We start from the raw sequence: 27,498 nt of genomic DNA, 5'->3' as shown, positions 1-27,498 counted from the left end.
AAGCAACATGCAAAATGATTTTTATTTGCAGTCCGAACACGAGACGACCGGAAGAAAACTCGTTAGTGCGCAGACAACTTTTCAAACATTTTGTGCCTTTCAAAACAAAAACAAAGTATTCACAGTTTTGCAGAAGTTCTGAGCTGATTTTCCGTTTGGGCTTTCGCTTATGTCAAGATTCTTATTGAGGCGTCAATCAAATAAGGCACCAGGAAGGAAACACAAGACGAAGACGAAGACGACCGAGGACACAGTAGACGTCTCGATCCCTTTTTGTCCCGTTGGCAAACGCTGCAAAGTTTGCAGAGTCCCGATTTGTGAGAGCGCCCCCTTCAGACTTGAACCGGCGGACTGACTTGACTTGATGGGCCAATGGGAAGGCAGGCAGCCCAACCATTTCACCACTTCCTGTTTGTGGACGTCACGCGCACGCTTCCAAATGTTGAGGTTTGCGAGCAAGTGAAATGCGAGCAGATGAGTTGAGCGCGTCACTGCATCGCGTCTTTGAGGTGGGGCGTGTCACTTGAGGGGGGCGTGTCTTGAATGTCACACGAGCCTGTGGAAATGTCTTGGATGCGGTGTATGTCCCTGAAAAGGGGCGTGTCACAAGTGAGGGGCGTGTCTTTGATGTTGGCGTCATTTGAAACGGCCGTGTCTTGGATGCGGTGCACGTCGCCGGAGCTTGGCGCGGCGCTGGAAAGGGCCGTGTCTTGGATGTAGGCTATATGACTTGAATTGTGGGCGGTGTTTTCGCTATGGGATGCGTGACAGGAGAGGGGCGTGTCTGCGTCTTTGATGTCGGACACGACACTGAAAATGGGCGTGTCTGGCATGTGTAGCGTTTCACTGGGCTTGTGTTGTTCACTAGAAAGTCTCGTGTCTTTGATGTCGGGCACGTCACCCGAAATAAGCGTGTGTTGGGTGCGGGGTGCATCACCTGAAAGGGGCGTGTCTTGAGTGCGGGTTTCCTCACTGATGTGGGACATATCACAGGGGAGGGGCGCGTCTTTGGTGTTGAATGTGACATGTGGCGTGTCTTGGATCTGCAGTATTTCACTGGTATTGAGTTTTTGACTGGCAAGGGGCGTGGCCAGAAACGTGTCACCAGAAATGGACGCGTCTTCGATGTGAGGCGAGTTGTTGGCGTCCACCCGTTGCGGGGGTCTTGCAGGTAAGCACGAGGCGACGTCACAGCGACGGACGTCGTCGTCTGATGACCGCTCCGTCACGGCGGCGTGCGGCGTCCGTCCGTCCGATAATGATGACGTCATCACAAAGGCGGGGCCCTCGTGTGTCGCGTGGCCGTGGCGACGTCTCGTCCACATTCGCACGTCCGCGGCCGGCTGTGGCGCTTCCTCTCCCGAGTCCAGCGTGTGCCAGCGGGCCAGGCCCCGCCCCTTGGCGCGAGGGGTGCCGCTGGCGGATGGGCCGACCGCGTCCACCGTCCCGCCGCGTTGCAGCCGCTGCCTCCTCACATGGGGACTCACCTGCACGCACGCACGCACATCAGCTTGCATGCTAACATTAATGCTAATTTCCGTTAGCTCATCTGTGGCGATTGGCATTCGAAGTGAGCATTAAGCTAGCAGACTTTTGTGGTTGAATTCTGTTTGTGGTCATTTGTCCAGTAAAGTCGAAGCGGGAGTGACAACCTGCCACTCGCACCGTTTGTGTGTGCGTGTAATGGACGCGGCCGACCTGCTCGGGTGCCGCCGAGCGCCTCGTCGGACTGCGCGGCGTTTTCTTCATCTGCTGAATCCTGTAGAAAAGCGCACCAAAGCACATCAATGCACGCAGATGAGGAGGAGGAAGACGACGAAGACGACGAAGAGGCCACGACCTGCCGGCGGCCGACTTGTGGCGAGCGCCGTCGTTGAGTTTCAGACGCTGAACGAAGTTGTGAGCTGCAAACGCGCACACAGAAAAGCAGGGAAGGAAACGTTTGGTTTCCCGCAACAAATTGACGAGAAGACATTGCGGCAACATCGGGATGGGACAGACGGCAAAGACAATGACAATATATTTGCTCATATTGATTATTATCGCCATTAAAAAAATAAAAGCGCCCGCTTTAAATTGGAAAGTGGCAAAAACGAGAGCTCGCCAATGTCGGAAAACTCGTCAAGTCCACGTTCACGTTTTGTACTTCTGACAAACGAAAGCGAGCGAGGGAGAAAGAAATGAGAGAAAACAAACTGAGGACGCAAGAGGACGAACAGGACAAAGCGAGAGGTGACGTTCGTTTGTGTTGCGGATTACCCAGAGTGCCTTTGGGCACAGAGAGAAGCTTGATGGGTTCGTCATCTGGAGAAAGTCCTGCCGCTCTCCGCAGCGATCGCACGATCTCCGCGTTCTGCAAAACAGCAAAGTTTGGATGCCGCCGACACGCGCGCTCGCTTCCTGCAACCACAGAGGGGGCGGGGCGTGAGGGGGCGGGCTCGTCACCTTCCCGCCCTGCTGGCAGGCGGCGTCCAGCGGCGTCCTGTGCTTCTTGTTGCGCAGGTGCGGGGACGCGCCGGCCTTGAGCAGCAAATCCACCAAGGTCAGGTGAGCGGCCCGCACGGCGCAGTGCAGCGCCGCGTTGCCCTGCCGGTTGCGCACGTTCACCAGCGCTTCGCTCTGAAGCACACGTCAACGTTGGCACAAGGTGAGAACGTCAAAAGGCCAGACGCAAATTTGAGGTTCATTGATTGAAGTCACGCGATCAATTGTGATCGCAAATCTTAATCGCGTGACAGCCCGAATTTTATTACATGAAGGAAAATGTTTGTTTCAACTTTGGTTCGAGTTATTTTCTTGGTTTTTGTTTAGGAGAACAACCTTGATCTTGAGGCGACATAATGCGGCGCAGCTGCCGTGCAGTCAAGGAAGAGTTCAAATAATGTCATCGGCGAAAAATGGCGTCCATTTGAGAAATGGAGCAGATTTGCGACAACATGCATGGACGCGCTTGCACAGACTTCGACTCGCCGATGATGTCGCATTGCGCACTTTTGTTTCCATGTCGACGCCCACCTGAATGAGTGTGGCTGCCGCGTCCAGGTTGCCGTGGAGACAGGCGTGTATCAAGGCCGTGTTGCCGTAGCGATCCTTCTTGTTGAGCTTGGCGTTGCACTCCAGCAACAACTTCACCACCTGAACACGCCAACGCACGCACGTCAGCAGCTGTCAATCGCTCCGAGGCGGGACACGCCCACCTGCGGGTGGTCGTTCTGGCTGGCCAGGTGAAGGGGCGTGGCCTTGCGGTCGGTCCGCGCGTCCACGTCGGCGCCGCGGCGGACGAGAAGCGACGTCAGCTCGGCGTGACCGTACATGCACGACACGTGGAGGGGAGTCACGCCGTTCGCGTTGGCGCTGGTCGCGCACAGCGCGCCGCACGGGACCGCGCGCGCCTGAAGACAACGCGCACGCATGAATGGCGGCTGCTCGACAAATGAGCATTTCAGCACAAGAACCGCTTGAAAGCGTGACAAAATCGTACCGTGAGACGGTTGCGTCCCTCGCGCTAATGCTAACGTTTGCAACGTCGTTACCTTGTGTGCTGGCACGCACGTCGTGCATTGACACAGAGGATGACACAGAGACGCCGCGGCCGGCGCGTCCGCCTCGTCTTCGTCCGTCCACTCCAACAGGTAACGCACCTGAAACGCACGCACACACACACGCACGCACGCACACACACACACACACACACACACACACACACACACACACACAGATAGGAGGAGTGAATAAGAGATGAGGTTGAGAGGGAAATTAAGAGAAATGAGAGAGAAGAAAAACAAGATGGAGACGGAGAGAATGGGAGAGTGAAATAAGAGACCGACAGAGAGAAAGATGGAGACGTTGGAAAGAAACACAAGCACGTAAATGAGAATGATAAAGAGAAGGATTAAAAAAAAAAAGTGAGACAAAAAGGAAGGCAGAAATTAAGATGGCAGTAAAAGAGAGCAATAGTGGGAAGAGAGAAAATCGCAGACCAAAACAAGAAGTGAGAGAGGAAGACGGACATGAAGAAATTCAGATGTTGCACGAGAACAAGAGAAAAGGGAAAGAAAGACAGAAATGGAGAGAATATGTGTTGGAGAAAGAGAAACAGAAGAGACAGACAGCAAAAAAGAGAGCAAGAAAGTTGGGAGAAAAGAGAAATAGAAAGCGTGTGACACAAACGGAGAAGAGAAAGAGCGAGAGAGGAAAAGAAGACAGAATACGCAAAGTGAGTGAGAGCAAGAAAAGGCGAGCGAGCAAAATTGCGAGTGCGAGCGTGCGTGCGTGCGTGCGAGCGCCGTCACCATTTGCACGTCTCCGTCCGCCACGGCCCGCAGCAGCTTCTCCACCTGTTGATCACACACCAACGGTCACCACGGCAACAAAGTGGCGGCGACGTTGGCCCAACGCCGGCGTCACCTGGCGATGTCGCGCCGGCGCTCTCTCGGTCGGGAGCTCGCGGCCCGGCGAGGACGACGCGCCGCTCGACGTGGACGATCGCCGACCGCTGCGCTCGCTCGTCTGAGGGGAAACTCGCGCGGGTGACTGAAGGGGAGGGAGGGGGCGGGGCCAAGACAGCAAGAGAAAAAAAAAAAATGACGAGACGAATGAAGCGAGCTGAAGGCGTCGCGTGTGTGTGACTGCGGCGTCCTCACGTGAGCGCCGCCGCCGCCGCCGCCGTTCCTCCAGCGTTGCTCCTCGTCCTTCCGCAGCAACGTCAACACCTGCACACCAACGAGCGCGTCAACTTCAACAAACTGCCTGCAATCTCATTTGCACTTTGCTACGGCGTCCCCCAAGGATCCGCGCCTGGACCAGTACCATTCCGAGGAGCAATTTGTTATCAAGAAAAGAAGCACAAGCAAAGGCTCGCCTGATCAAAGATCAAGATGGCGTTGCGGCATTTCTGAACGCTCCTTGAGCAACGCTAAATTGATTTGTTTTAAGTAAAAGACGATATTTGGAGAATATTGACTGTTCAAATCTCAAAAGTGACATTCAAAATTTTGGCACCACTGGAACTGCTCCAGCGCCATCTTGTGGCATCGACTGGCAATGGAAAGCAATTGGATTTTCACCCGCGCTGACCTTTGAGTTGAGGGCGCAGTGGGCGGGCGTGTGCGTGTTGTTGTTGAGCGCGCGCACGCTGGCGCCGTTCTCCAGCAGAACGCCGATGATGGCCTCGTAGCCCCAGCGCGCCGCCAGGTGCAGCGGCGTGTCGCCTTTGTCGTTGGGCAGGTCCAAGCTGCACGTCTGGAAGTCGTAGTAGACCAGCGCCTTCACGCACTGCCGCGCAAACATCGCCGTCAGCGTCGTCACACACTTTCAACGGCAATCAGAACACAACGCGACTGCCGGGCACGCGCGCGCGCTTCGTTTTATTTTCAGATCCAAACGATCTTTATTTCATATCCGTGCCCACCATTTTGTTTTCAGCAAATTGTATGACGGCGATTCGTCTCAGGTCAATTACGGCGACCGGCCGCGAGCGTATCGATGCCATCAGTTGCCGCGGAAACGTGGCTGACCACGGCCGATCGGCGCTGACATTTTGGGGCTCTACTTTTGTTTGCGAGACGTAAGCCGGGACAAAAAGTGGAGCCAAACGTGCACCCAAAGCGGCGCCGGCCAAAGAGGATGAAGCCGCTCGGACAAGCTCACGTTTGGACTTCCGAAGCTTGCGCGGCTGTCAAACCTCAAACGCTCCGTTTGGAAAAGAAAAAGACATTTTGGTATGTTCAACAGCGCATCTTTTTCCCCGTTGACTGCGAGTATGAAAGTGTGACGAAGGGTGCGACTCACATCCTCGTGCCCGTACATGCAGGCCAGGTGCAGCGGCGTGTTGCCGTTGTTGTCCTGCGCGTCCGCGTCTGCCTTGTAATGCAACAGCAGCAGCTGCGCACACGCACGCACGCGCGCGCACACGCACGCACGCACGCACGCACACACACACACACACACACACACACACACACACACACACACACACACACACACACACACACACACACACACACACACACACACACACACACACACACACACACACACACACACACACACACACACACACTCACGTGAATTACGTGTACTTTATTCTTCTATCTTAAATAAGTGTTTGCCAAACTGGGGGGGGTGGGGGGGTCCTCGGACCGTCGAGGGTGGTGTGATGTGTCGCTTGGGGCCAATTAGCAACAGAGCGTGACTCGAGAAGGTACCGTGACTCCCTGGTGTCCCTTTTGGCAGGCCAAGTGCAGCGGCGTGAGCGTGTGGTAATCGGTGGCGTTGACCGGCGCTCCTTTGGACGCCAGAAGGTCGATCAGCTGCGCCTGACCTACAAACACACGCACACACGTCATGTCGCGTACATTTCCTCATAAGATGTCAAATTGTTTTCACAAAATGCCAAATCCACGTTTGAATGACGACGACGTGATCAAAACGGACTTTTTGCGGCTTCTTTTTTTCCATTCTGTGATTTGCTGTCGTTCTTTTCCAGAAAGATTTTCTCCTCTTGAAAAAAACCCGGATTTCTGACCATACAGAAAGAAGGCTTCGATGCAGCCTCTGAATTGAAGAGGTCACTTAAAGCAATGGTAGCAATTACGTAAACGGCCAGCAGGTGGAAGCAGAGTTCAACCAGGGCCATGTGGCAAAAACGTATTTTCAACAGGTTTGCGACTAAAGATGAAACTTCGCTACGTTCTAATGCTCATTGAGGCAAAACAGATGACATAAGAGACTCTAATCTTTCTTTTGGTAGCTTCCATGTTTTTTATAGCAATAGAAGACAATATTCTGTGGGCCTTGCAGGGAGAGCGAAGGGGGTTGCTTCAGTCAAAACGGCTGCTCGTCATGAGTTCATGACTGCCTACATTATCAAACACAAAAAATGACAATGATTGCACTCATGTTGCCTGATAAAAAAATTAAAAAAAGGAAATAAATGTTTACATATGATCGTTTAACAGTGAGAAAAAAAAATGGAATATTGTAAACATTTGCACTTAATTGCATCCCGACAACGCGAGTGCAGTAACACTGACTGCACCTCTCAGTTCGCACCCACGAAAGTGTAAGAAGTTGCCCTTTAAACACACACAGACATAAAAAGGAAGCTGACCGCAGATGGCGGCGACGTGCAGAGGCGTGTACCCTCGCTCGTCTCTGGAGGACGCCGTGACGATGGACGGGTCGTTCAACTTCCTGCAAACACAAGCCAAGACCGTCAAACGCTCGCCACTAACTGACGACCGATCAGTCACAATCGCATCACATTCCACGTCACGCCTGCGCCGTCAACTGCTCCCCAAAATTGGGAACATTTGGCGTTGGTGCGAAATTTCAGAGGCCGCTTCCGCTTTGGTGGCCGGGTGCGATCATGTCACGCCGCATTGCAGTACCACTGCAAATCAAAGGGGGGCAGCGTGAAGAATACGTTCCACATTTCACTCATTCGGAGCCATCGACGTTTTGAAACCGGCCTCGGCCAGCTTGTTGGTCAAATTCCGCTTTGACAACCACCGCAATGGCTGACACGCGCCTGAAGATGGCGCCGATGCATCAAATTTTCATGTCAACCATAAAAAGGTCATCACGTTGGATGTCAGACATGTTTCGTGAAGCTCGTCTTGTTTCTGCTGGTTGAAGGGTCCCAAGAGCCCAAAATTTGGAATGAAATATCTTTGCTTTCTGGTCAGAAACGGAATTTTTAGAGGACGCAACCTATTTTCTATTGCAGATTACAGAAAAAACACCAACTGGAAACAAACTTTTTTTTTCCTGGTGAAAGAAGCGTAGAAAATACGGTGAGTCTTTGAAAGCGTCTGCTCGCATTACGGCGGGAACTCAGCAAATGAGTTGGTTGGGAGGTCAGCAACCTTTTTTTCGTGGGTCCTGACTCGTGCCAAGGCGAGCAGTTACATGGACACACTTCTGCACGAAGACATTTGCTCAAATGACCTTTAACTGAGAATCAACAATATTCATTTCTGTGAAGAAATTGCTCACGTTGATGATTTGTCACAATAAGCGGGAAACAAATGTCAATATGCAACTTGATGACGCAAAATCTCTGCCAGTGACCTCGTTGACTTCCCTCATCTGTAAACGGATCATTGGCTTGATTGCACAGACGCAAAAAGAAGTGACGGACTGACCCGGACAGTTGGAGGTCGCAGAGGTCACATGAGCACAAAGGATGACACGGCCGCGCGTCCTCTTCGCTCTCGCCTTCGCTCAGCAGACGCGCCACCTCCGCCTCGTTCCCGTTGGCGACGTGCTGCGCGCACACGCAAACGCACGTGAGTGACCGGCGCCACGGAAGCGAAGCAAGGTCAAAGGTCGGAAGGTCCCGCCGCCGGCTGACCTCCAACAAACGGCCGATGGCCGTCGAGGCGCTGGCGAGGTCCACGTTCATATGCACCTTGTTGGCATCAAGGCAACCCTGAACACAACACGCACCTTCATCCGCACGTGCAGGCGTGCGCGTGTGTGCGCGCGTGTGTGTGCGCGTGTACGCACGGAGAGCGCGTGGTGCAGCTTTCCCAGCTTGATGTACTCCACAGCCGCCTCGAAGGTGCTCAGGCAGTAACTCAGCTCGTCTTTGCTGGACTGACTGAAGCTGAAGTTCCTCATGTAGCTCAGGTTGGCCATCCTGCAAACACGCACGCACGCGCGCAGAGGTCATGACCTGCAGGCACCTGCCGGCCTCCAGCGTCTCGCCCACTCACCAGTTGGGGATTTCCATCTTGACCAGCAGGTAGAGGATGACAGACAGCAGGTCATCGGCGCACACCGCCTCCATGCTGACTGCACGCACGTCAACAACGCACACGCAACGCACACGCAACGCACAAAAGTCAAACACGCGCGTGCAAAATAGACGCAAAGCCAATTTTTGAAAAGTGAATAAAAACTGAACGCAATGATGTGCAAGTGCCAAATTTCAATATTTGGACAGGTCAAAAGTTTAAACTGAGAAAATGTAGCATTTGAAGGGGAAAAATATGTTGATTGTAAATTCCATGGCGCCAACAAATCTCCAAAAAGTTGGGACAGGTTAGCAATAAGTTGCACTTATTAAAAAAGCAGCTGGAAGAGCAGTTGGCACTCATGAGGTCCTTTGGCAACCGGATTGGAGAATAAAAAGAGCTTCTCGGAGTCTCAGAAGCCAAGATGGCGAGACGATCGGCAATTCCTCCAACGTTGCGCAGAAAGATGGCGGAGGAATATCAGAAATGTCGTCATCGTCATCTGCGCTGCTATAAATAAAGCTATAGTCTCAAGTGAGGATTCGTTGGCGACGAACGGGACGCCGTTTATAAAATGGAGACGGATTTCTTCTGAATTGAAACTTTGCTCACGGCAGCTAGCGTGACAACACTTCCTGATCTCCTATCAGCTGACTAAACACGAACCAATCAGAAGCGAGCAGACTTTAGGTCAATGACGGAGAACGGCAGATTCAACACATCAAAAAAATTTATAAAAAAGTATGAATGTGTAAATAATCATTCTGAAAACATGAATGTACAAGTCAATATCCATTTGAACAAATGAACTTAAATGCTTGAAGGTCCGAGTGCGGACCTTCGCAAAGCGAGGCGTCTTTGTTTGAGCAGTTGGCAGCCGCTACATGAATTTCTCGCCAGTTTTTTTCTCACAAATCTGCCACTTCATAAACTGGCAAATTTACGAGTTCTTCTTCACGCGTTTAAAAAATATATCAAATAATATACCATTTTTTATTTATACGCCGTCGTACAAAAGTGACTGAAAACGTGCCCTTCGTCTCAACGCAACCTCACTTTGATGTCACAAATGGGATTCATTTAAATAATCCCGCCCCCGCCCATCAACATTCGGCCTCATCTTTTTTTGGGTGACACGTTGATCGCAGACGTGTGCGGAAACGTGAACTCCAAAGGGATGCGGGTTCCAAAGCTTGGTTGTGAGGTTTGCAAGGCACGCGACGCGCTAGCGTGTGGCGGCGCGCTACCTGCGGAGGCCGGCGTGCGGGTGGCGGTCAAGACCACTTTGCGCAGGCAGAGCAGCTTGAGCAGCGGCGACGTCTGCCGGTTGAGTTGACTCAGCTCCCGTTTGGCGGCAGACAAGTTGATGCTGAAAGCACAACAACGAGGAGGAGGAGGAGAAAGAGAAGGAGGAGGCGCGAGTCGCCGCCTGGGACCGCCTTCACCTGTTAGCATTTGTTAGCACCTAGCATCCTGACAACAGGCAGCTCGCTTCGCCTTGTGACGACTGGTCGATAATTCGTCCAATCGTGGACACGAATCCGTCTCAAATGTGTTTTTGTGTTACCGGTCATGATATTGACCACATTTTGTGTTTGATCTGTTTTTATGACGTTAGCCTGCGTGGAAAATGTTGACATCTAAGTCAATTCCATGCGCAACTTGTATTGCTAACCTTGGAAAAATGAAGACTTGCACATTTCATCATATTGTCAGGATTTACAAATACGACGTTACGGTATAGATTTATGTGTCGTAAAAAAGGAGGCGAGCGTTGCAACTGCTTTAAATGGTTGCAGTACATCAAGTTAAAAATAAACATGGCCATTTGGCAGATGATTTTGGCCGCTGCTTGAAAGGCCAAAATGAGCCAATCCAATCGCTCGCTGATTAAACATGAGCATGTGCACGTATGACCTTTGCTCAACAAAAATACATTTCACATCTTATCGGAATGATTTTGGTTTCAGCACCAAACCAAATCATCACCCAGCAAGTCGTCCAGTTGATTTTGTGTTTCTGTCCTTTTGCCCACCTAAAGTGCGCTTTGACGCCGACGTCTTTGTGCTGCAGCTCGTGAAGACTCCTGGTGATCTTGTTGAAGGCGGCGTCCTGTCGGACACACGGAAGAACAAGGCGCGTCAGGTGGCCGCCTGAGGGCGCCTTGACAGAGTTAGGCTCCGCCCACCTGGCTGGCTTCCAGCGTGCCCACCAGGTTGAAGATGAGCGAGTGGATGCCGTGATGGACGTACACCTGACGTGAAGAGAAGCAGAACGCTCGCGTGTTACTGCGCCCGCCACTTAAGATGCTCGACGGACTTTCTTCTTCATTACCTCCACTGCTTGTTTCAGAAGAGTCATTTGGAGATCCTGCTTGGCCAGGACTTTCTGAACACAGCATGACATCATCATCATCAACATCAACTGGACTTCCCACCATTTTGCGTGCATTTGAAGCAAATTGCGCAATTGGCTGCAATGCCATTGAAGAGATCGGCGCATTTCAACATCACATGTCACGTGTACCTGCGACGGGCCGCCACTAATTGATTTTAGCGCTCCCCGTCAACACTCTTGCGTGTACTCGACCAGCGGGCACGCGAGATCTTTACGAGCGGCACGTGTGGCTCAAGCCAAACTCTGGCAGGGTTTTTTACTTTCTTGACCTGCTTTTACAATCTCTGGCTAGCTCGCTAGCTCTCTGGCAAGTCAACGATTACCAATGGAGCTAGCTAGCTAGCATTGGGGGCTAAAGCCAAACCGTGGCAGGGTTTCTACTCTCTCCGCTCGTCAGGCTATTCGGACTTTTGGGCTAGGCTGCCAAAAGACGTTAAATGAAGCCAAACGACCACCTGCGCAGACAGCGATGTTCAATTCCCCCAACTCAATTGTACACAATTAAACCATTTTCAAGTTGTGACAAATCAACAGAAGATAACATGAAAACGCTGCAGACAAATCAGTCTACTGAAGTGAGGCGGCAACGTAAGATGGCCGCCGGTGGCTTCACATCTCGCAACAGTGTGTAAGCCCGCAGCATCCAAAAGGCCACTAGAAGACTAACGTGACTAACGCGAGAATGTCACGGAAAAGAACAAAAACAAAACCAAGTTGTTTGTCGGAGCGTTATCGAGCCAAGATCTCGTTTGGATCCACGGGATCGTTTTCAGGCTCGATTATGAAAAGGATGAGATGAAATGTCAAGCATGATAATGATGATGATGATGATGATGATGATGATGAAGCCTCACATGATTTTTAATCATATCAAATCAAGAGCACAGTGCAACTTGTTTGTGCGGCGTCACAAGGTTGCCATGGCGACGGAGATCACAGATTGTCAACACGAGCAAGCGCGTCAACTAATTCGCAGTTGAGCTTTTCTTTTGTTTTCTTGTACTTACCAAGCGAGCGTCTCGCAGCACACACTGAAGACAACGCGTGTACAAGCCGTGGACCGAGTCCTGACGCCAAAAAAAAACATCATCAGCCGGACAAACGTTTCCTTTCCCACACGTCATGTGACACATCGTTAGCATGAAGTCATTTTGGACTTACTGTCACCAAATTCATCAAAAACACGGACGGTGCCATACTGAGGTGTGTGCGTGTGTGTGTTACAGCAATGAAAAATATTATATATAAAATATATATATGCTAATGTAAGCACACGTTGTGTGTGTCCAAATTGACAAGACTGTGTCCTCGGAAGGCCGAATTTGTCGGCTGCATGACGTCACTCCCGACGCGACAGCACGCACGGACTTGCATATGAACGGATTGTCAATACTGCTTGTCGGTAGCACGTTGACCGACAATCCATTCATGTGCAAATCAGTCATAAGTCGGCGCGTGCGGTCGCGTCGCGTCGGGAGTGACGTCATGCAGCCGACAAATTCGGCCTTCCAAGGACAGTCTTGTCAATTTGGACAACGTCGTATTGACGTTCCCCTTCATCTGACCATTAGCGTGGATTTGAAACACAGAAGGGCCAAAACATGCCTGTGAAAAGTAAACTGCACTGAAAAAAACTAACCACCAGAGGGTGCTAGAACTTCATAAATGGAAATGAACCCAACTTTTTGAACAGATCGTGACATGACGACACGATATATTGTGGCAGTTAAAATATCGCGATATTGCCGTTATCGTTAAATCCCTGATGAGTTAAGCAGCAAAATCCAGCAGTTTTGATCAATTTCACAAGGCGGCTATTTTGCCACTCGCTGTCGAGTGAAAATGACATCACAAACGCTCAAGTCTCAGGTAACAGCCAATCACAGCTCAGCTTCAGAAAACAGGTGAGCTGTGATTGGCTGTTGCCTGAGCAACTGTGATGTCATCTTTAGTTGACAGCAAATGACAAAAATGGCCGCCCCCTGAGATGCGTAAAAGGGCTGGATTTTGCCGCATATTCCACAAATGGAATATTCATCGGGACGTCATGTCGGGTGTGGCGTCCGCATCACGTGACATATCAACATGTCATACACGTCTCATGTCACGGCCACTTCATGCAACATATCTACATCACCGATCACGTTGTCTCGCCACATCAGGCGCCGCATCCGCGTGTGATGCGACGCATGCGTGTGGCGTGTTGAAAAGAGTCAAACGCGTCCTACTATGTGGTGCCGGAGTCCTTTGCGGTCGTGCTCCTTGAAGGCCTGACTGAAGTTTCCCATGACTTTGTCCAACTTGTGGCTGTGGCGGCCCAGGAACTCCTTGACCTCTTGCAGGTTCCTGAGGTGGTACGCCGCCCCCGGCGCCCTCGCCGACACCGCCGCCGGCGCCGGGTCGGGCTGGGCCGCGTCCACGGGCCTGGAGATGCACAGGATGCTGTAGCTCTCCTCCCTGGAGTTGTAGAAGGTTTCCTCAAACAGGATGGGAACCGAGACCGGGGACGGGAAGTCCGACCCCAACAGGACCTGCCTGTCCTGGATCCGGACCTCCTGCGAGCAAAAGTACAAACGATGTTGAGGATCATTATTATAAAAAAAAGAAAGAAAAGAAATGCCAACCTTGCCGTCTGCCGTCTGGTACCCGTCGTCCGCGGGTTGAAGCACGTAGCTGTCAAAGTGAAGTTCCGACGACATGCTGCCCTCTAGACTTCCACAGCACGGAACCAGAACCTGTTGCATGTAGCCACAAGCTAATACAGCTAGCAGTCCACTGTACCGCTACATACATGCTAATGTAGCTACCTGCGACATTTATGGCTAGAAACACTTCAACGACAAGCTAATGTAGCCAAAAGTTAGGTCCGAATCAGAGATGCCGACACTTTCATCACTTCTCGGGAACATTCTGGATATTTTGTCAGCGGCATTTTCTGTTTGCCAAAACACAAACACAACAGCACCAATATTTAGCTTTGTTTTTGTTTTTTTTAAGTGAGAGCTTAATATTTTCTCACTCAACATTTTGGGCCAGGCATGGACATTGAGATTATTTTAGATTTGATATTGGACATATCTTCACTGCAATGGTAGTGTCAAATAAGTATTTCTGAAATTGCATGGTTCGTTAGCAAAAGCTAAACAGATTACAAAAAAAAGAGAATGTGATTTTGAGAACATTTATCGTACAGATCTCAAAATTCGAAATAAAACTCAGCAGTCTATTGTGCAAACCAACAAATCGTATTGCTGACAAATGATGCCATGATGTTGTGTTTGTTAGCTAGCGGCTAGCGCCTAGCGGCAAGCGGTCTAACCAACAGGCAAAAGCCGCAAGGATTGCGGGTAAGCTAATGCGTCTCGCTCGCTACACGAAAGGCGCCGACGTCAGTCAACGTCTCAGAAAGAAGCGAGACAGAAGCCGACAGCCAGAAAAACAAGACGCTTCCGTGACACCCGACTGTCGTATTGGCGAGGTTGTTGTGGAAACGCATTTAGCACGCGTGCATGTCTTTTTCCACCGTCAAACAGCAAAACAGCTCTCGTAACTTCCAAGCGCGGTGGCGTGAAAGGCGCCTTTTCGGATCATGGGACGCTTCGTGTCACGCCGACGTGTTCTTTCAAGTGCCGCCAAGTTGGCCTCGTCGGAACCGAGCCCCGTTTGGATCTCATCTTCATTGAACGAACCGTTTGAACTGGAGTCTTCAAAGCCAGAGAGGAAATGAGGACAATGAATCAACGTGCAACCATCCGGGAAATCACAAACTGGTGTTTGAGCTCCCAGCAACAAAACGCCTTGCTCGTGGGACGCTTTCAAGGCGCGACACGCTTGCGGTACGACTGCCCTCACAGGGAAGCCCAGACTTTGGTCCCGTTTTTCCCGGGGAATGCTGAGGCCAGTTAGGAGAGCGTCCCTCCAGTGTGTCCCGAGTCGTCCCTGGGGTCTCGTCCTGGTCAGACGTGCCTGGGACACCTGACCAAGAAGACGTCCAGGACGAGCGTCCAAAGCAGGCGACTGAACCACCTCATCTGCTTTGTCTCTACTTGAGACCCCTCCCACATGTCCAGCTTCTCACCCTGTCTTTACCAGACAACTCATTTTCGTGGCTCGTAGTCATGATTTTGTTGTTTGGTTCACAAGCTGAAGCGCGTCGTGACCGTAAGTCAGGTCGGGAGCGCCGATTGACCAATCAGCTGCCAGCTAAGAGCTTGGCAATTGAGCTCAGCTTCTTTGTCACCGCCACGAATTGTTGCGGCGTCAACATCACTGAGCAATCTTGTCCGTTTGTCCGTCCGACTGTCTCTCGCACCATTCTTTCGCTGGTGAACAACGTGAATTCCTCCACTTGGAGTGCGAGCTCGTCATCTTGTCACGCTATCTGAAATGGGGCATCCGTGATCTCGTTCGTCCGGACCGTAGACCAGGGCGGGAATCAACATTTGGCTTTTTTGGGCTCAGCGGCCTTGTTAGAATACATGTACAGAAGTTATCCCATATTTACTCGTATAGGCATTTATTTAGCGGTATAAGCTTCTTTGAATGATGTGCGTTGGAGCCCCGTGGGAAGGACGCTCCTGCAGCTGCAGGGCAGGAAGTGCGCCTTATCACAAGATAGCGGCTCAAACACTTTGCGGATCAACTGTTGAACTTTGGCCGTTGAAACCTTCAGCGCCAAAGAAAAACACGTCTGCACAATGACTCCTTGACATCCTTGAAGGTTGCTGCTGTGTCTCCCCCTTCCCTTTAGAGCAGCAACATCTGAGAATCCAAGTCTCTTGTCTTCCTTGTATGTTGTTTTATTCAATGTTGTAGATTGACTGAACCTGACAGGCCTTCTCACAAAAACTAAAAGTGTGACAGATTGTCATGTCATATCTTGCGTTTAATTCTCCCGTCACTTGTGAACGAGACCCCAAAATACTTGAACTCCTCCATTTGGGGCAGGGTCTCATCCCAGACACTCCTTTCACTTGCCGACAGATCTAGAGTTGCCGATTCTTATTCTAAGCAGTCACGCTGGGCCGTGAAACGCTCCGGCAAAAGTTGAAGATGGCGACTTGATGAAGCAAACAGAATCAATCTGCAAATCTGCAAAAAGCCGAGATCCGCTACTGAGGCTGCCAAATGGGAGAACCTCAACGTCTCGACTGCGCCTGCAAATTGTGCGCTTAAGGGAACACAACGCGTGACAAAGGGCAGAAGTGGCCAAACCTCAATGGAAGCCAATCCAGCATTCTGTTCAAGGCGGAACAAACTCTGATCTGTCACGGTTTGTACAAGGACCAAAAAACTCATACTGGGGCTCCCGTGAGCCATAGTCCCATATAATTCATACAACCCCGGGAAAAAAAACATTACAAGAAGACTGCAAGATTAGATTGAATTGAAAAAGAGAAAAATACAAGAACTTGATTGGTTGTGTAGGACAAGAAGTTCTTACGATGCCATGCAGCCGGGCCACGCGGTCGCAGAGGTCCGGTCTGAGCTTCTCCAAGGCCACGAAGAACGGGTTCTTGGCGATGTCCTCGTCGTACACCGCCATGGGGGGCTGCAAGTCAGACACGCGCGGGTGCAAATCAGTGCAGGGGTCACCTTGGAGGGGACGGGAGTTTTCCTCACGCAGTTTCATTGGCACGCGTACACTTGCTAACTTTTAGCATCTTGTGTGGTTTTATATATATATATTAGTTAGCCAGGTTTATTTGTGTAGGCCGTCATCAAAGGAGACTTGACAAGCGAAGTTGACGAAGATAAGCAACATTTGCCTGATCAAAATCCCAAACAGGCTCGAAAAAAACTTCTTTGAGGAACCCTTCAACATATGTTGTGGTTTTCGTTTAACATAACGACAAAATAAATGCCTCCAACACGCACACAATAAATGAATGCAACCATTTTTTACACACACAAAGAGGAAGCAGGAAATGGAGAAGTCAACCCAAAGTGAGACCTGACACTGAGAAGTGAGACGACAAAGTGTGCGCGCGCTCACCTCCTCACACGTCAGCTTCATCGTGTCGCACGCACGCACGCACGCGCGCACGCGCACGCACGCACGCACGCACCGGTACCCGCGCTCCGCGACACTCTACAAGCTGACTGAGCTGCTTCCTGCTCCTCACTTGGGATCAAAGTGTGGAATGAGATCACGTGACGCCACGGCCGGCCCGGAATGTCCCAAGCCCTCGTGACGGGACACGCTCGCACCAGCCATGACGTCCGTGGATGCCACGTGACCTCTTGGTGACCTCACAGGAGGCCTTCAATGAAAAGCCCCCCACTTGTTTCCTCCCGCACAAAAAACAAAAGAAGAGCAAAACACATTTCTTTTCCATTTGGCATAATTAAAAAACAAAAGTCTAAATATATGTTCACGTTTTTTGGGGTGGTCTCAGTTTTATGAGGGGAAAACCAGTTTGAGGAAATGTAGTCCACAATTTGGGGGGATTAGAAAAAAATAAGATTCCCTGCAATTATAATGGCCGTCGCCAATTATACGTGCCTGTTGTGCGGGCTCCACGCAACGACTTTTGCGATTATCACATGATGATCACAGCTGCTTCTTTAAGATGCTTTCACAGTTTCATTCATTGACTTCATTGATCGTCATCGCTTCCGTTCAATGACTTGATCTGATAAATAAGTCTTTGTTTGATGACATCGCCGTCTTAAGACGCTCCTGCTGCTTTTCACCAACACTCAAGGAACACGGGCGCAACATTTCCAGTCATGTTTGCTCGTCTTTGTTTTTTGTGCGATCACATGAGATTTGTGCCTCGGAGGACTTCCAAGTTTCAATTTTGCCGCTGGAACGGAACTTTTGCAGCATGCATGTAGCGTTGCGCGTTGAGATGATCGGCACACAAACAATGAGACTGAATCTGTTGCCTTCTTTCTTTCTTTTTTTTTTAATCTTCGTCAACCCCAGAAAAACAAAATGAGAAAAATGTTTGTGTGTGTTTGTGGGTGTGTACTACTGGGCCGAAGTCATCTAAACATTCAATGAGGACTAATTGCACCATTTGCAGTTACACCTCATGTTTATGAAATGTGGAAGGAAAAATCTGATTGATTATAACATCATGCTGACCTGTCAAACAAAGGTCAAGTCCCAATTCGCCAATATCAGACATATAGGTACACGCGCGCGCGCGTGTGAGCGCTTTTTTTTATTTGCATATAATTGCTTAATATAATTTGCTTATGTATCTGGCAACCTCGAGTCTGTATGCAAATAAAGCTGATCGATTGCTCTAGCGAGGATTTTTAATACGAATACGTCTGACATTCATGCATTTCCGTTTATTCTGTGTCATGAATTCTCCGGCAGGCGCCTACAAGACGTGAAGTGAAACCCAAAGGACGACGCGGAGTTGCTTTGTAATGTTAATGAATTTGGATTTCGGACGACCTGATGTTGCTTTTGTTGCGCGTTGTCGGCTGCTGTGACTCAGCCAATCCGAAGCGGGCCCGGAAGTGCGCACAATTAGCTTCACCAGCAGCTAACGACAAAACCGCCGTCGTTAGCACCCGCAACAGGGCAACCGCAACGTGTGTGATGTTCGCTTGGGCCGGAAGACGACGAGACACAAAATTTGGAACGTAGTCGACTCGCTCGCCGTTACCTTGGTCGACGTTACCTTGGTCGACGTCCTCGCCTCATCCGGCGTCTTGCTAGCACGTCGCGTCACCCGCCGGTGCGGCTCGCTCGCACTCTCGAGTCGCACGCAGTCACGTCTGCTCTCGCTGAGTGGCAGCCATTGTTGTCCTGACAAACGTGCTTCAGTCCTTCCTTCCTTTTTCCATTAAACGCATCGAATCAATCAAGCGAGCCGAGCAGCACTTGACGCGCCATGACAAGCGCTGACCAGATGGCCAAATAGCAACAGCACCCTCTGTCGGCTTGCATGGGGACAACGAGTTCGTTTCTTTCTGGTCTGGTTCCGTTGGGGGTCATTCGCAACTCGCCTGCAAATGTCTGCAACGTCATTTTTGAAGGTGTGGCAAAAGTCGGACCGCGCCAAGAAATGACTGCCCAAGTACAGTATCTCACTTTTTCATTCATTCATTCTCCGATCCTCACGTCATTATATTTCACTATTTTTCAACTTTTATTGAGCTACATTTACAAGTTTTTACTCGTATAAAACGTTATTTATGTCAAATTACTTTTTCTTTTACATTTTGACTTCACGTACTAAAAAGTGAAAGTGATAGATTGTAATGTTGATAAGTTTGACTTCCACATTCACAAACCAAAATGAAGTCGTTCTTTCCAGTTCCAGTGACTGACGGAGTCCTGTCAAGTTATATGACTGGCATCTTTTTGAATCTCAAACGCTTGACCTTATTATTAAAAATAAATGCAATATAAAAGAGCAGCATAGTTACTGTACGTAGCTTGGGACACAAAAAGTACTTCCCAAAGTCAAACATCACAAATGAATCACATTATAACAAAGGTGATTTTCTTTTTTTACTTTGTTGTGCGTTTCCAGAACTATCCAATGGAACTGTCAAATGTTAAGCTTGTGCTTTTCCACAACAAAATGGTCTTCGCCCCACCAAGAGCCGCCACGTGACAAAACGCACACGCACGCCGATGAGAGCAAACTCGATGCGTTTATTGACGTCTTGAAAAAGTGCGGCGTCGCTCTTCACGTGGCGTTTCTGAGCAGATTCCCGAGGACGCTGTTCTCCTTGACGAGCCCGGCGTCCAACACGTCCTCGGCGATGACGGGGACGCCGTCTGCTCCCGCTCGCCCGTCGCTCTCCTCGCCGTCGCTGTCGGGCAGCGCGCACAGCAGGCCGTCGTTCTCGTAGGTGGGGAAGTAATACCTGAGCGGGGCGCGCGGCGCCAAACGGAGAGTCAGCTTCACATCCTGCTCGGGTATCGGGTCGGCTCATCGATCAAGTTTTGCAATATTCAGAGAGAGAGAAAAAAACTCACAAGTGTTCCACTTGATAAAGTGGGTTGGAGGCAGGAGACGGAAAACACGCGGGAACCAACTTGCCTAACACCGAACACTAAAAAGTACTTTTTCATTTCAAGTTGGAAAAAAACCACGATTTTCACTCGATGGCCGTATTAACACATTTAAGGAGAACTGGAAACCGTTTTTCCGCTCTTGGCAGATGCGCTCATTCTGCTTCCTCGGGCTGTACCGACTCATTTCTTTTTTTCTTGCAAATTTTCCACTTCGTAAAGTGGCAAAATTGTGAGGTTTTTTTCCTCCGAATATTGCACCCCTTTAAAAAAAAAAGATGCGTGGCCCGAATCCGCCATCGTAGCAGTAAGACCGACGGGCCGGATCACTTTCCCGTCCTTTCGACGGGAATCATTGGCGTTGACTTTGGCGGGCGACTCACTGCGGTTGGTTCCAGGTGCGTCGGGGCGGCAGCGTCATGGCGTGCCGTCGCTCCCGCAGATGTCGCAGGACGTCGTCCCGGCAGCTGAACTTGTCTTGGCAGGCGTGGCAGCGGTTCTGATGGATCTGCCGCCGGATGAAGTTGACCAGCTTCACCTGCTGGTAGAACCTCAAACCTGCGCGGGAGGAGGAGGAGCGCACGTTTACACGCGCGCGCGGGACCGCGCGGGCCAGCGACGGTCACGGACTTACCGAGCTCCGTCCTCAGACGCGGCAGATCGAAGTCGTGGACTTCCTGCGGCAAACAAACACGAAGGGACAGCTTCAAAGTGTCTTCGAGCTGTTGAGTGCCGGTCCCAGCTGAAGTTTAGTGGCAAACTCAAACCTTCATGTGAGCGTAGACGTCGTCCATGGTGTGGCGCCGATCATCGCAGAACAAGCAGACGGCCGACACGGGACAAGCGCGCCAGTCGGACCAGTCGCTGGCGAGAGACAAACGGGGTCAGACAAGCGCCGGCCGCGCGCGGACGTCGGCCCGCCGGCGACCTGTCCGCTTACTCGTCTTTGTCGTCCAGCAGCTCGCGGTCGTCCTCGCTCTGCACTTCCTCCCACGTCTTGCCCAGTTCCTGCCGCCCACACCGCCACACGTCAGCAGCGAGTCATGTGATCAACGCGCTTTTGGGAGCCCATTCGCACTTTTTATTGAGAAGAAATCCAAACATGGTCCACATGACCAGATGGTTTTACGGGATCAAGTTCAAATGCGCACGCTTTTGGAAAGAAAACGCGTTTTTTTTCTTCCAATAACTTAAGAAATCAATCTCACAAGTCTGATCGTCATTTTTCAGTTTTTGTGTTTGTTGTGATACTCGATACCACTTTTTACCCAATCTGATACCAGTACAAGTACTCAACTCTTGAGTAGCTGCAAAACCTGTTCCCATAGCCAACAATGGCATTTTCCCTTTTTCGATACGCTTCCAAAAAACTAAGCCGATATTCAGACATTGTTTTTCCTTACAAATAATGCTAATGGGAGGCTCGAAAAGTGGAACCCGGCGGCCGGGTAAGCGAGCGAGCGCCGATGACGTGAGGCTCCGCCTACCAGATAGTTGATGATGTAGAATCGGTCGTATTGTCGGTTGCTGGCGTTGATGCGGCGGTGCGCCTTCTTCCTCATGTGATCCTTCAGCGTCATCTTGTCCTTGAACGTCTTCTCGCAGTACAAACACTGCAGGCTGACAAAAGCGGACCATCGTGAGACCGGGACGGACGCGGGGCCGAGCGCTCAAAAGGAAAAAGGACGACGCACTTGTCCATTTTGTCCTGCAGCGTGTCCAGCAGCTGCTTGCAGTAGACGATGTTGTCGGGAAGGCCGATGCTGAAGGCGTGCTGGTGAGCCATGTGGTTCAGGAGATCGCACCTGGAAGGCGTCAGGACGGCGTCAGGACGGCGGGAACGCGAGACAAAAAACACCAACCACAGACAAAAACAGCAAGAACAGCCCTCAGAAACAAAAGCCCGACAGAACGGAAACACGACAGCGTCCACAATCTTAAAACAAACATTGATTCTAATCGTGTGTTTGTTTGCGTGGTTTCAAATACACGAGTTTGCTCGCCAGTCCGATGCGTCACGTGACGTCTGACCTGTTCCCGGTGAACTCGTCATTGCAGAACATGCACACGCGATGGAAGCTGCGATCTTCTCGCTCCTTCTGCTGCTGCTCCAGCGCCTCCTCCTGAGAACGCAAAGCAGGAGGAATGACGGCGCTTCGGATCACGTCATGGCGCGTCGGATCACGTCATGGCGCTTCGATCACGTCATGGCGCTTCGGATCACGTCATGGCGCTTCGGATCACGTCACGCCGCGTCGGATCACGTCATGGCGCTTCGGATCACGTCACGGCGCTTCTCACCAGACGTTTGTGCTGGAGCTTCTCTCGCAGGGCGCGGTCTTCCGGAAGCACGTCGCACAGCAGGAAGTAACGCTCCCGTTTCTCTGCAGGGTCATTGGACGCTCACGTCAGGTCACGTCACGTCACGTCACGTCACACGCGGGAACCAGAACGCGCCTTCGCGCACTCACCGACAGGCCCGGTGGAGTTGGTCTGGATCTCGCTGCAGAAATCGGTGACCGGCTGCTCCAGGAATCGACCTTTCCAGTACAGCAGGTACCTGCGCATCGGACATGATCGAAATATGCAGACAAAGTCACGATGACGTTGCTAAAACGACGCATCGAAGTCCGACTAAAACTTTGCATATTGGATGTACTTGAATATGCGCATCAGAGCACCAAGCAGCCTCCAAAGTCCTCAACAAACATGCGGACTGACAATGATTTGTGAAAATGTGAACATTTAGCTCGACAGGCGGTTTCAGCCCAAGGCCGGCAAACGTGTCCATGTCGATCCTCATTCGCACGCTACTGACATGTGAGACTTGCGTGCAACGCTTACTTCGGGAGGTCTGCAATGAGTTTGACATCGGCGATGACCAATTTGTGCCTGAGCAGGAGATGCTTGAGGAGATTGTCCTTCCGCGGGACAGGATGCGATTCTGAACAGAAGAGACACGACAGCGTCTCGGCGCCGTCGCAGCGCGGGCCGGGATGGCGGGCGTCGGGTTCGCCGGAATGAGGCGCTTCTTCCGGCTGCTCTGGGAAACACAGCGGCTCCAGGATGTGGCCCACACCTGAGAAAAACACTTCTTTACAGTCAGGAACGTATGCGTTCTCTTCTGTTACTCACATTCTGCTGCACAAGGTCACCTTGTTCCTCCCTCTGATATTCTATCAAGTGACTATGAGACAGTGTTCGTTGTGTGTTGGGGGACGCGAGAGGAAAAAAACGGCCTCTTCGTGCAGTCAGGCGCTAGCCTGCTTGTATTCCTACTCCAATCGTGTCCTTGAATGCACGTTTTTATTGAAATGAATCTCGCATTTTTCTATAAGTGCTTGTCCTGTTTTTTTTGGTTTTGTTTGATATAAAAAAAAAAAAGAAGATTTCACCTTTATTGATCCAGGAACGTCAACAAGAGATTCTCGAAGCAAAATAAAGGCTAACATAAATACGGAAAAAAAAATGTATGGTGTGACATTTGTTACATGACGAGGCAACAAAAAAAGCTGCCCGTATTCGCTATTGTTTACAGTCCAAAATACCAAATTTGCACTTTAACCATCGATCTAGTTTTGGAGACGGTAAACAGTTAGCTTAGCCTAGCACAAGCAGCTAAATACGTCGAAAACACAAGCGATGCAGAAGGTGTCTCTGGTGGTTTCGGTACCCAATATCTCGTCATTCGGCTTTCTTCTAATAAGACCCCAGGAAAAATCGAAAAGATGCTTCAAAGGACTTTTAAAAGTTGAACAAACCATCATCGCCGCTGTCGATGGCAGCCATCTTGCTGCGCCACGTGACCAAACAGCAACAGGCTTGACCAATCAGTAGCCACGAAACGCACACGGTTTATTTCGTCACCCACTGCCAGTTTAACCAAATTCATGTCATGTAAAATAAATTAAACATTATTTAATAAATAATAGTCAATTTCCAGTAAGGTATCATACATAATGTAAATACATTGACTTATGTTTTTCTTTTATTAAAAGACAGGGGGGAGGGGGATGCGCGCTTGACGGTCGTTCTTAGCGACGGTTTTAGGACCCTGAGTGGACTTCCCCGGCGGCATCAGGAAGCCGGGGTTCATGCTGGTGAGTGTGTTAGCGTTAGCCTTTAGCATAGTAGAGCTCATCATACTTAGTTATTAGTTGTCACTGATTTTCTTTTGCTGTCAAAGTTGACTGAGAGTAAAATGACATCCGCGTCGCTTTTAGCTATCCGTATCTTACTCCATATTATTTGACCTGTTTGGTAAATAAATCTCCCATTTGCTCTCGTTAGCCACGTGGCTAACTGTTAGCTCCGAGGACACAATACACACATTCATGATGTTGAGGTCAAAACGGTCACATTAGTTTATTTTAAAAAGTCAAACATTTGTCCTAACGTTCATTCATTATTTTAATGAATAAACTGTTAACGAATCATTGTTCATATTATTGTGTAAATTAAAAGTGGGTTGTGAAATTTAAAAAGTAGCTTATGAATATTTGGAGGAAACATAAGAAAACCAGGCTCTCTTTTGCAAACTTCAAACCTGTTGCTGTGTTTTTTCTATGTTATTTTATATATATATACAGGGTGTTTTGCAAGTCTAGCGGGCACTCACAAATTCCTAGGGCATAGGTCCTGGTGGGCTGCAGTCCTGCATGTTTTAGATGTTTTCCTCCTCCAACACACCTGATTCAAAGGATCGGCTCATCGGCAAGCTCTGCAGAAACCTGATGATGATCCTGACTATTTGATTCAGGTGTGTTGTAAGAGGGAAACTCCTAAAACATGCGGGCCTGTGATGTCATTTCCTGTGCAGCTTCCTGTCTGCCTCCCGTCCCGGTGAGAATGGCTCAGGGGGCCAGATGGGGGCGGCGCTACCTGCGCGCCTTTGTGAGCGGCTTCTTTGTGGCCGTGCCCGTCACCGTCACCGTCCTGGACCGCTTGGCTTACGTGGCCAGGGTGGAGGGTGCGTCCATGCAGGTGACCCCCCCCCCCCCCCAAAAAAAGACACCAGTGTAACAAAAGCAGGAAATGAATGTGCCTGATTGTTTGTTGCAGCCGTTCCTGAACCCGGACGGAGCGTCCGAGTGTGACGTGGTTCTGCTGAACCGCTGGAGCGTCAGGAATTACCACGTCCAGCGAGGAGACATCGTGTCCATCATGTGAGTCCACGCCAAACGTGATGTTAGCTTGTGGAAGATGACGTGATGGCGCTAGAGGCTTGCCGCGTGTCCTCTCAGGTCTCCCAAGAATCCCGAGCAGAAGATCATCAAGCGCGTCATCGGCCTGGAGGGAGACTTCATCAGGTAGTTGCCGTGGAAACCACCATGCATTTCCTTTCATGGAATGCTAAGCTAGATAGCATGCGTAGCATTGAACGGCAAGTCAGTGGAAGGGCTCTTCCTGTCAAAAGCTGCACGTGTACGGGGCGGGGCCAACTTCGAGCTTTCAAACAGCCACATTTAAATCACCGCGTCCAATTGTTATTTCATTCAAACACTTTTACAACATTCTCTTTTGAACCATGATATTCATTTCAAATGATAATTACTTGACCAGTTAAAACAATGATTTTCACTTTTTGAAAATGTATTTGTAAAATAGCTGTTACTATTTTTTGTCTACAATCAATACATGTACAAATTACTTAATAAAATACATTTTCAAAAGGTTAAATGTGTTTGAAATAGTTTGACACTATTTCTCACCATTTAACTATTTTTTATAATGTTCAAATTATTTGTAAAATATTTCCAAGTTTTACAATAAATGTCCCAATTATTTAATAAAATATTTTTATGTATTTAAATGCACTATTTTTCTCTTTTTGTTGTTGTTGACTTTGCCCCCCCCCCACACAATTTTAACATTTTCATTATGAACAATAAAAATGAATGATGAACAAATGATTACAAAAGAATAAATACATTTCTTCTTGAGCCATTTTAGAAACGGCCAAACAAAAGTACGGCGAGCAGACCTTGATGGACTTTGTTGTGGCGCAGGACTCTGAGCTACAAGAAGCGACACGTGCGCGTTCCTGACGGTCACTTGTGGATCGAGGGGGACCACCACGGTCACAGTCTAGACAGCAACACCTTCGGCCCGGTAAGCGGAACTGCCACATGAACCCGGTGCCTCCTGTTGGGCTCCGACCCATTCCAAAGTCAATTAACATGGAAACATGTAGGTGACGTGTTCTTCTTGAATTGTCTGATCGACACTAAAGAATGCTGGAAATGGCTTGAAATCGAGTTACGGGTGAAATACACGCCATTGCTTCTCGCTAACGTGGGAATAGTCAATTACAGCGGAGAACATAAAAAAGCATCTTCCTGAATGCAATTATTTTGGGCTGTTTGCGAAAGAGAGCTCAGTGCTGCCACTCGTCCTGTTGTGGCACAACATGGTATTACACTCTGAAGGCATCGCCTCTAAATTTCGAAGCGGAAATTCACTCATAAAATGAGGAACTGCGATATAGCGGGGGAACATGTTTTAGTTTTATTTCTCACGCGTTTGCATAATTGCACACACCCTGCCTGATCCCGGAACATTATTGTCGTTCCTGAGGTGTCGCTGGCTCTCCTCCACGGCCGCGCCTCGCACATCATTTGGCCTCCGGCCCGCTGGCAGCGCATCCGAGCTCGCCTCCCGCCAAACCGAGCGCCGCTCTTCACCCACGAGCGCGACCGTGATGAAGACCAGTGAAGGCATCAAGCGAATGAGGCGTCGACTTGGAGCGCCTCCTGCTGGCGGGAGGCTCTGTTGTCACGATGACGGCGAAGTACGACGAGACCACGTTTTTACGTCTTCTGCTCGTTTGTTTCTTCGAGGGACAAGCTGCTGTTGTATCGACACTTCTTTGTTTTTATCAGGATGGGAGGAAAGATCATATTTGATCATCATGTTGACTTCCATCCATTTTCTAGACCGCGCCACCTCACTTTTGACAATAAATCAAGTTGATTTGATCAGTCATAAATTGGGTCTGACTTTTTTTCCACCACGGAATTTTCCTAACACCGAACGTGACTTCTTTATGCTATTTTTTCCAGCAGTTTCATATTTTACATTATTTTTGTGAGATGTAGAATTAATTCACAATTTTTAAAGTCTAAATGTTTTACACTGACTTTTTTTGGAGGTGTTGAATGTTTTTTGCACCGTGTACTTGAGATGAGGGTTTTTTTCCACTGTTTTTTTTTTTTATGGGTTTTGTTTTATACGTTAAATCTTTTTTTAATACATATTTTTATTTCAAAGTTTGATTTTGCTCTTCCAAAAATGAAACTAAAACAGCAAGTACCATACTCCCATCTATGCCGCTCGCGTACTGTAGATGGCGCCAGCGTACGTTTAGCAGCA

General features: G+C 49.7%; 3 protein-coding genes across 6 annotated transcripts; 1 reads left to right on the top strand and 2 right to left on the bottom strand.

Moving 5' to 3' along the window:
* Window positions 1-4: 4 nt before the first annotated feature.
* On the bottom strand, window positions 5-19,090 carry ankrd27 (ankyrin repeat domain 27 (VPS9 domain)). Of its 3 annotated transcripts, XM_086073164.1 has the most exons (28): window positions 18,767-19,089; window positions 16,582-16,689; window positions 13,763-13,873; window positions 13,367-13,693; window positions 12,146-12,205; window positions 11,076-11,129; window positions 10,930-10,995; window positions 10,777-10,853; window positions 9,989-10,110; window positions 8,721-8,799; window positions 8,512-8,644; window positions 8,357-8,434; window positions 8,148-8,269; window positions 7,112-7,194; window positions 6,207-6,322; window positions 5,791-5,883; window positions 5,077-5,274; window positions 4,644-4,712; window positions 4,408-4,533; window positions 4,293-4,337; window positions 3,534-3,641; window positions 3,198-3,392; window positions 3,016-3,135; window positions 2,446-2,619; window positions 2,260-2,353; window positions 1,841-1,904; window positions 1,699-1,759; window positions 5-1,487 (listed from the first exon to the last, which is right to left on the bottom strand). In XM_086073164.1, exons 2-28 carry the CDS (start codon window positions 16,681-16,683, stop codon window positions 489-491), a joined length of 3,876 nt encoding a protein of 1,291 aa, XP_085929290.1. In that variant the 5' UTR covers window positions 16,684-16,689; window positions 18,767-19,089; the 3' UTR covers window positions 5-488. The 3 variants fall into 3 exon arrangements, with proteins under 3 accessions (XP_085929290.1, XP_085929288.1, XP_085929289.1); XM_086073162.1 differs by having other exon boundaries at window positions 1,699-1,904; window positions 18,767-19,090; XM_086073163.1 differs by having other exon boundaries at window positions 1,699-1,904; window positions 18,782-19,090.
* A 654-nt stretch (window positions 19,091-19,744) lies between these two features.
* znf277 (zinc finger protein 277) lies at window positions 19,745-23,949 on the bottom strand. Its single transcript, XM_086073165.1, has 12 exons — window positions 23,889-23,949; window positions 22,972-23,206; window positions 22,599-22,687; window positions 22,429-22,511; window positions 22,159-22,250; window positions 21,822-21,932; window positions 21,615-21,747; window positions 21,068-21,135; window positions 20,895-20,991; window positions 20,762-20,804; window positions 20,511-20,685; window positions 19,745-19,979 (listed from the first exon to the last, which is right to left on the bottom strand). Exons 1-12 carry the CDS (start codon window positions 23,914-23,916, stop codon window positions 19,799-19,801), a joined length of 1,335 nt encoding a protein of 444 aa, XP_085929291.1. The 5' UTR covers window positions 23,917-23,949; the 3' UTR covers window positions 19,745-19,798.
* A 199-nt stretch (window positions 23,950-24,148) lies between these two features.
* Window positions 24,149-27,115, top strand: immp2l (inner mitochondrial membrane peptidase subunit 2). 2 transcript variants are annotated; one of them, XM_086073849.1, is made up of 6 exons: window positions 24,149-24,227; window positions 24,947-25,110; window positions 25,189-25,292; window positions 25,371-25,436; window positions 26,136-26,238; window positions 26,704-27,115. In XM_086073849.1, exons 2-6 carry the CDS (start codon window positions 24,976-24,978, stop codon window positions 26,839-26,841), a joined length of 546 nt encoding a protein of 181 aa, XP_085929975.1. In that variant the 5' UTR covers window positions 24,149-24,227; window positions 24,947-24,975; the 3' UTR covers window positions 26,842-27,115. The 2 variants fall into 2 exon arrangements, with proteins under 2 accessions (XP_085929975.1, XP_085929976.1); XM_086073850.1 differs by lacking the exon at window positions 24,149-24,227 and adding an exon at window positions 24,234-24,886.
* The last annotated feature ends 383 nt before the right edge of the window (window positions 27,116-27,498 follow it).

The sequence above is a fragment of the Leptonotus elevatus genome, chromosome 4 (assembly GCF_054856555.1).
Source record: "Leptonotus elevatus isolate MCC_2025b chromosome 4, RoL_Lele_1.0, whole genome shotgun sequence".
NCBI lineage: Eukaryota > Metazoa > Chordata > Actinopteri > Syngnathiformes > Syngnathidae > Leptonotus > Leptonotus elevatus.
This window is presented reverse-complemented; position numbering and strand designations above follow the sequence as displayed.

Coding starts and splice junctions, on each gene's coding strand:
- ankrd27 (XM_086073162.1), bottom strand. CDS start 16,683: ATGGCGGTGTACGACGAGGACATCGCCAAGAACCCGTTCTTCGTGGCC. Junction 8,645..8,720: donor AAGATGGAAATCCCCAACTG/GTGAGTGGGCGA, acceptor GCGTGTTTGCAG/GATGGCCAACCTGAGCTACA. Junction 2,354..2,445: donor CCTGCCAGCAGGGCGGGAAG/GTGACGAGCCCG, acceptor GCTGTTTTGCAG/AACGCGGAGATCGTGCGATC.
- znf277 (XM_086073165.1), bottom strand. CDS start 23,916: ATGGCTGCCATCGACAGCGGCGATGATG. Junction 21,748..21,821: donor CTGCAGGACAAAATGGACAA/GTGCGTCGTCCT, acceptor CGCTTTTGTCAG/CCTGCAGTGTTTGTACTGCG. Junction 21,136..21,614: donor TCTACATCATCAACTATCTG/GTAGGCGGAGCC, acceptor TGTGGGCGGCAG/GAACTGGGCAAGACGTGGGA.
- immp2l (XM_086073849.1), top strand. CDS start 24,976: ATGGCTCAGGGGGCCAGATGGGGGCGGCGCTACCTGCGCGCCTTTGTG. Junction 25,437..26,135: donor CTGGAGGGAGACTTCATCAG/GTAGTTGCCGTG, acceptor GTTGTGGCGCAG/GACTCTGAGCTACAAGAAGC. Junction 26,239..26,703: donor ACAGCAACACCTTCGGCCCG/GTAAGCGGAACT, acceptor GTCGTTCCTGAG/GTGTCGCTGGCTCTCCTCCA.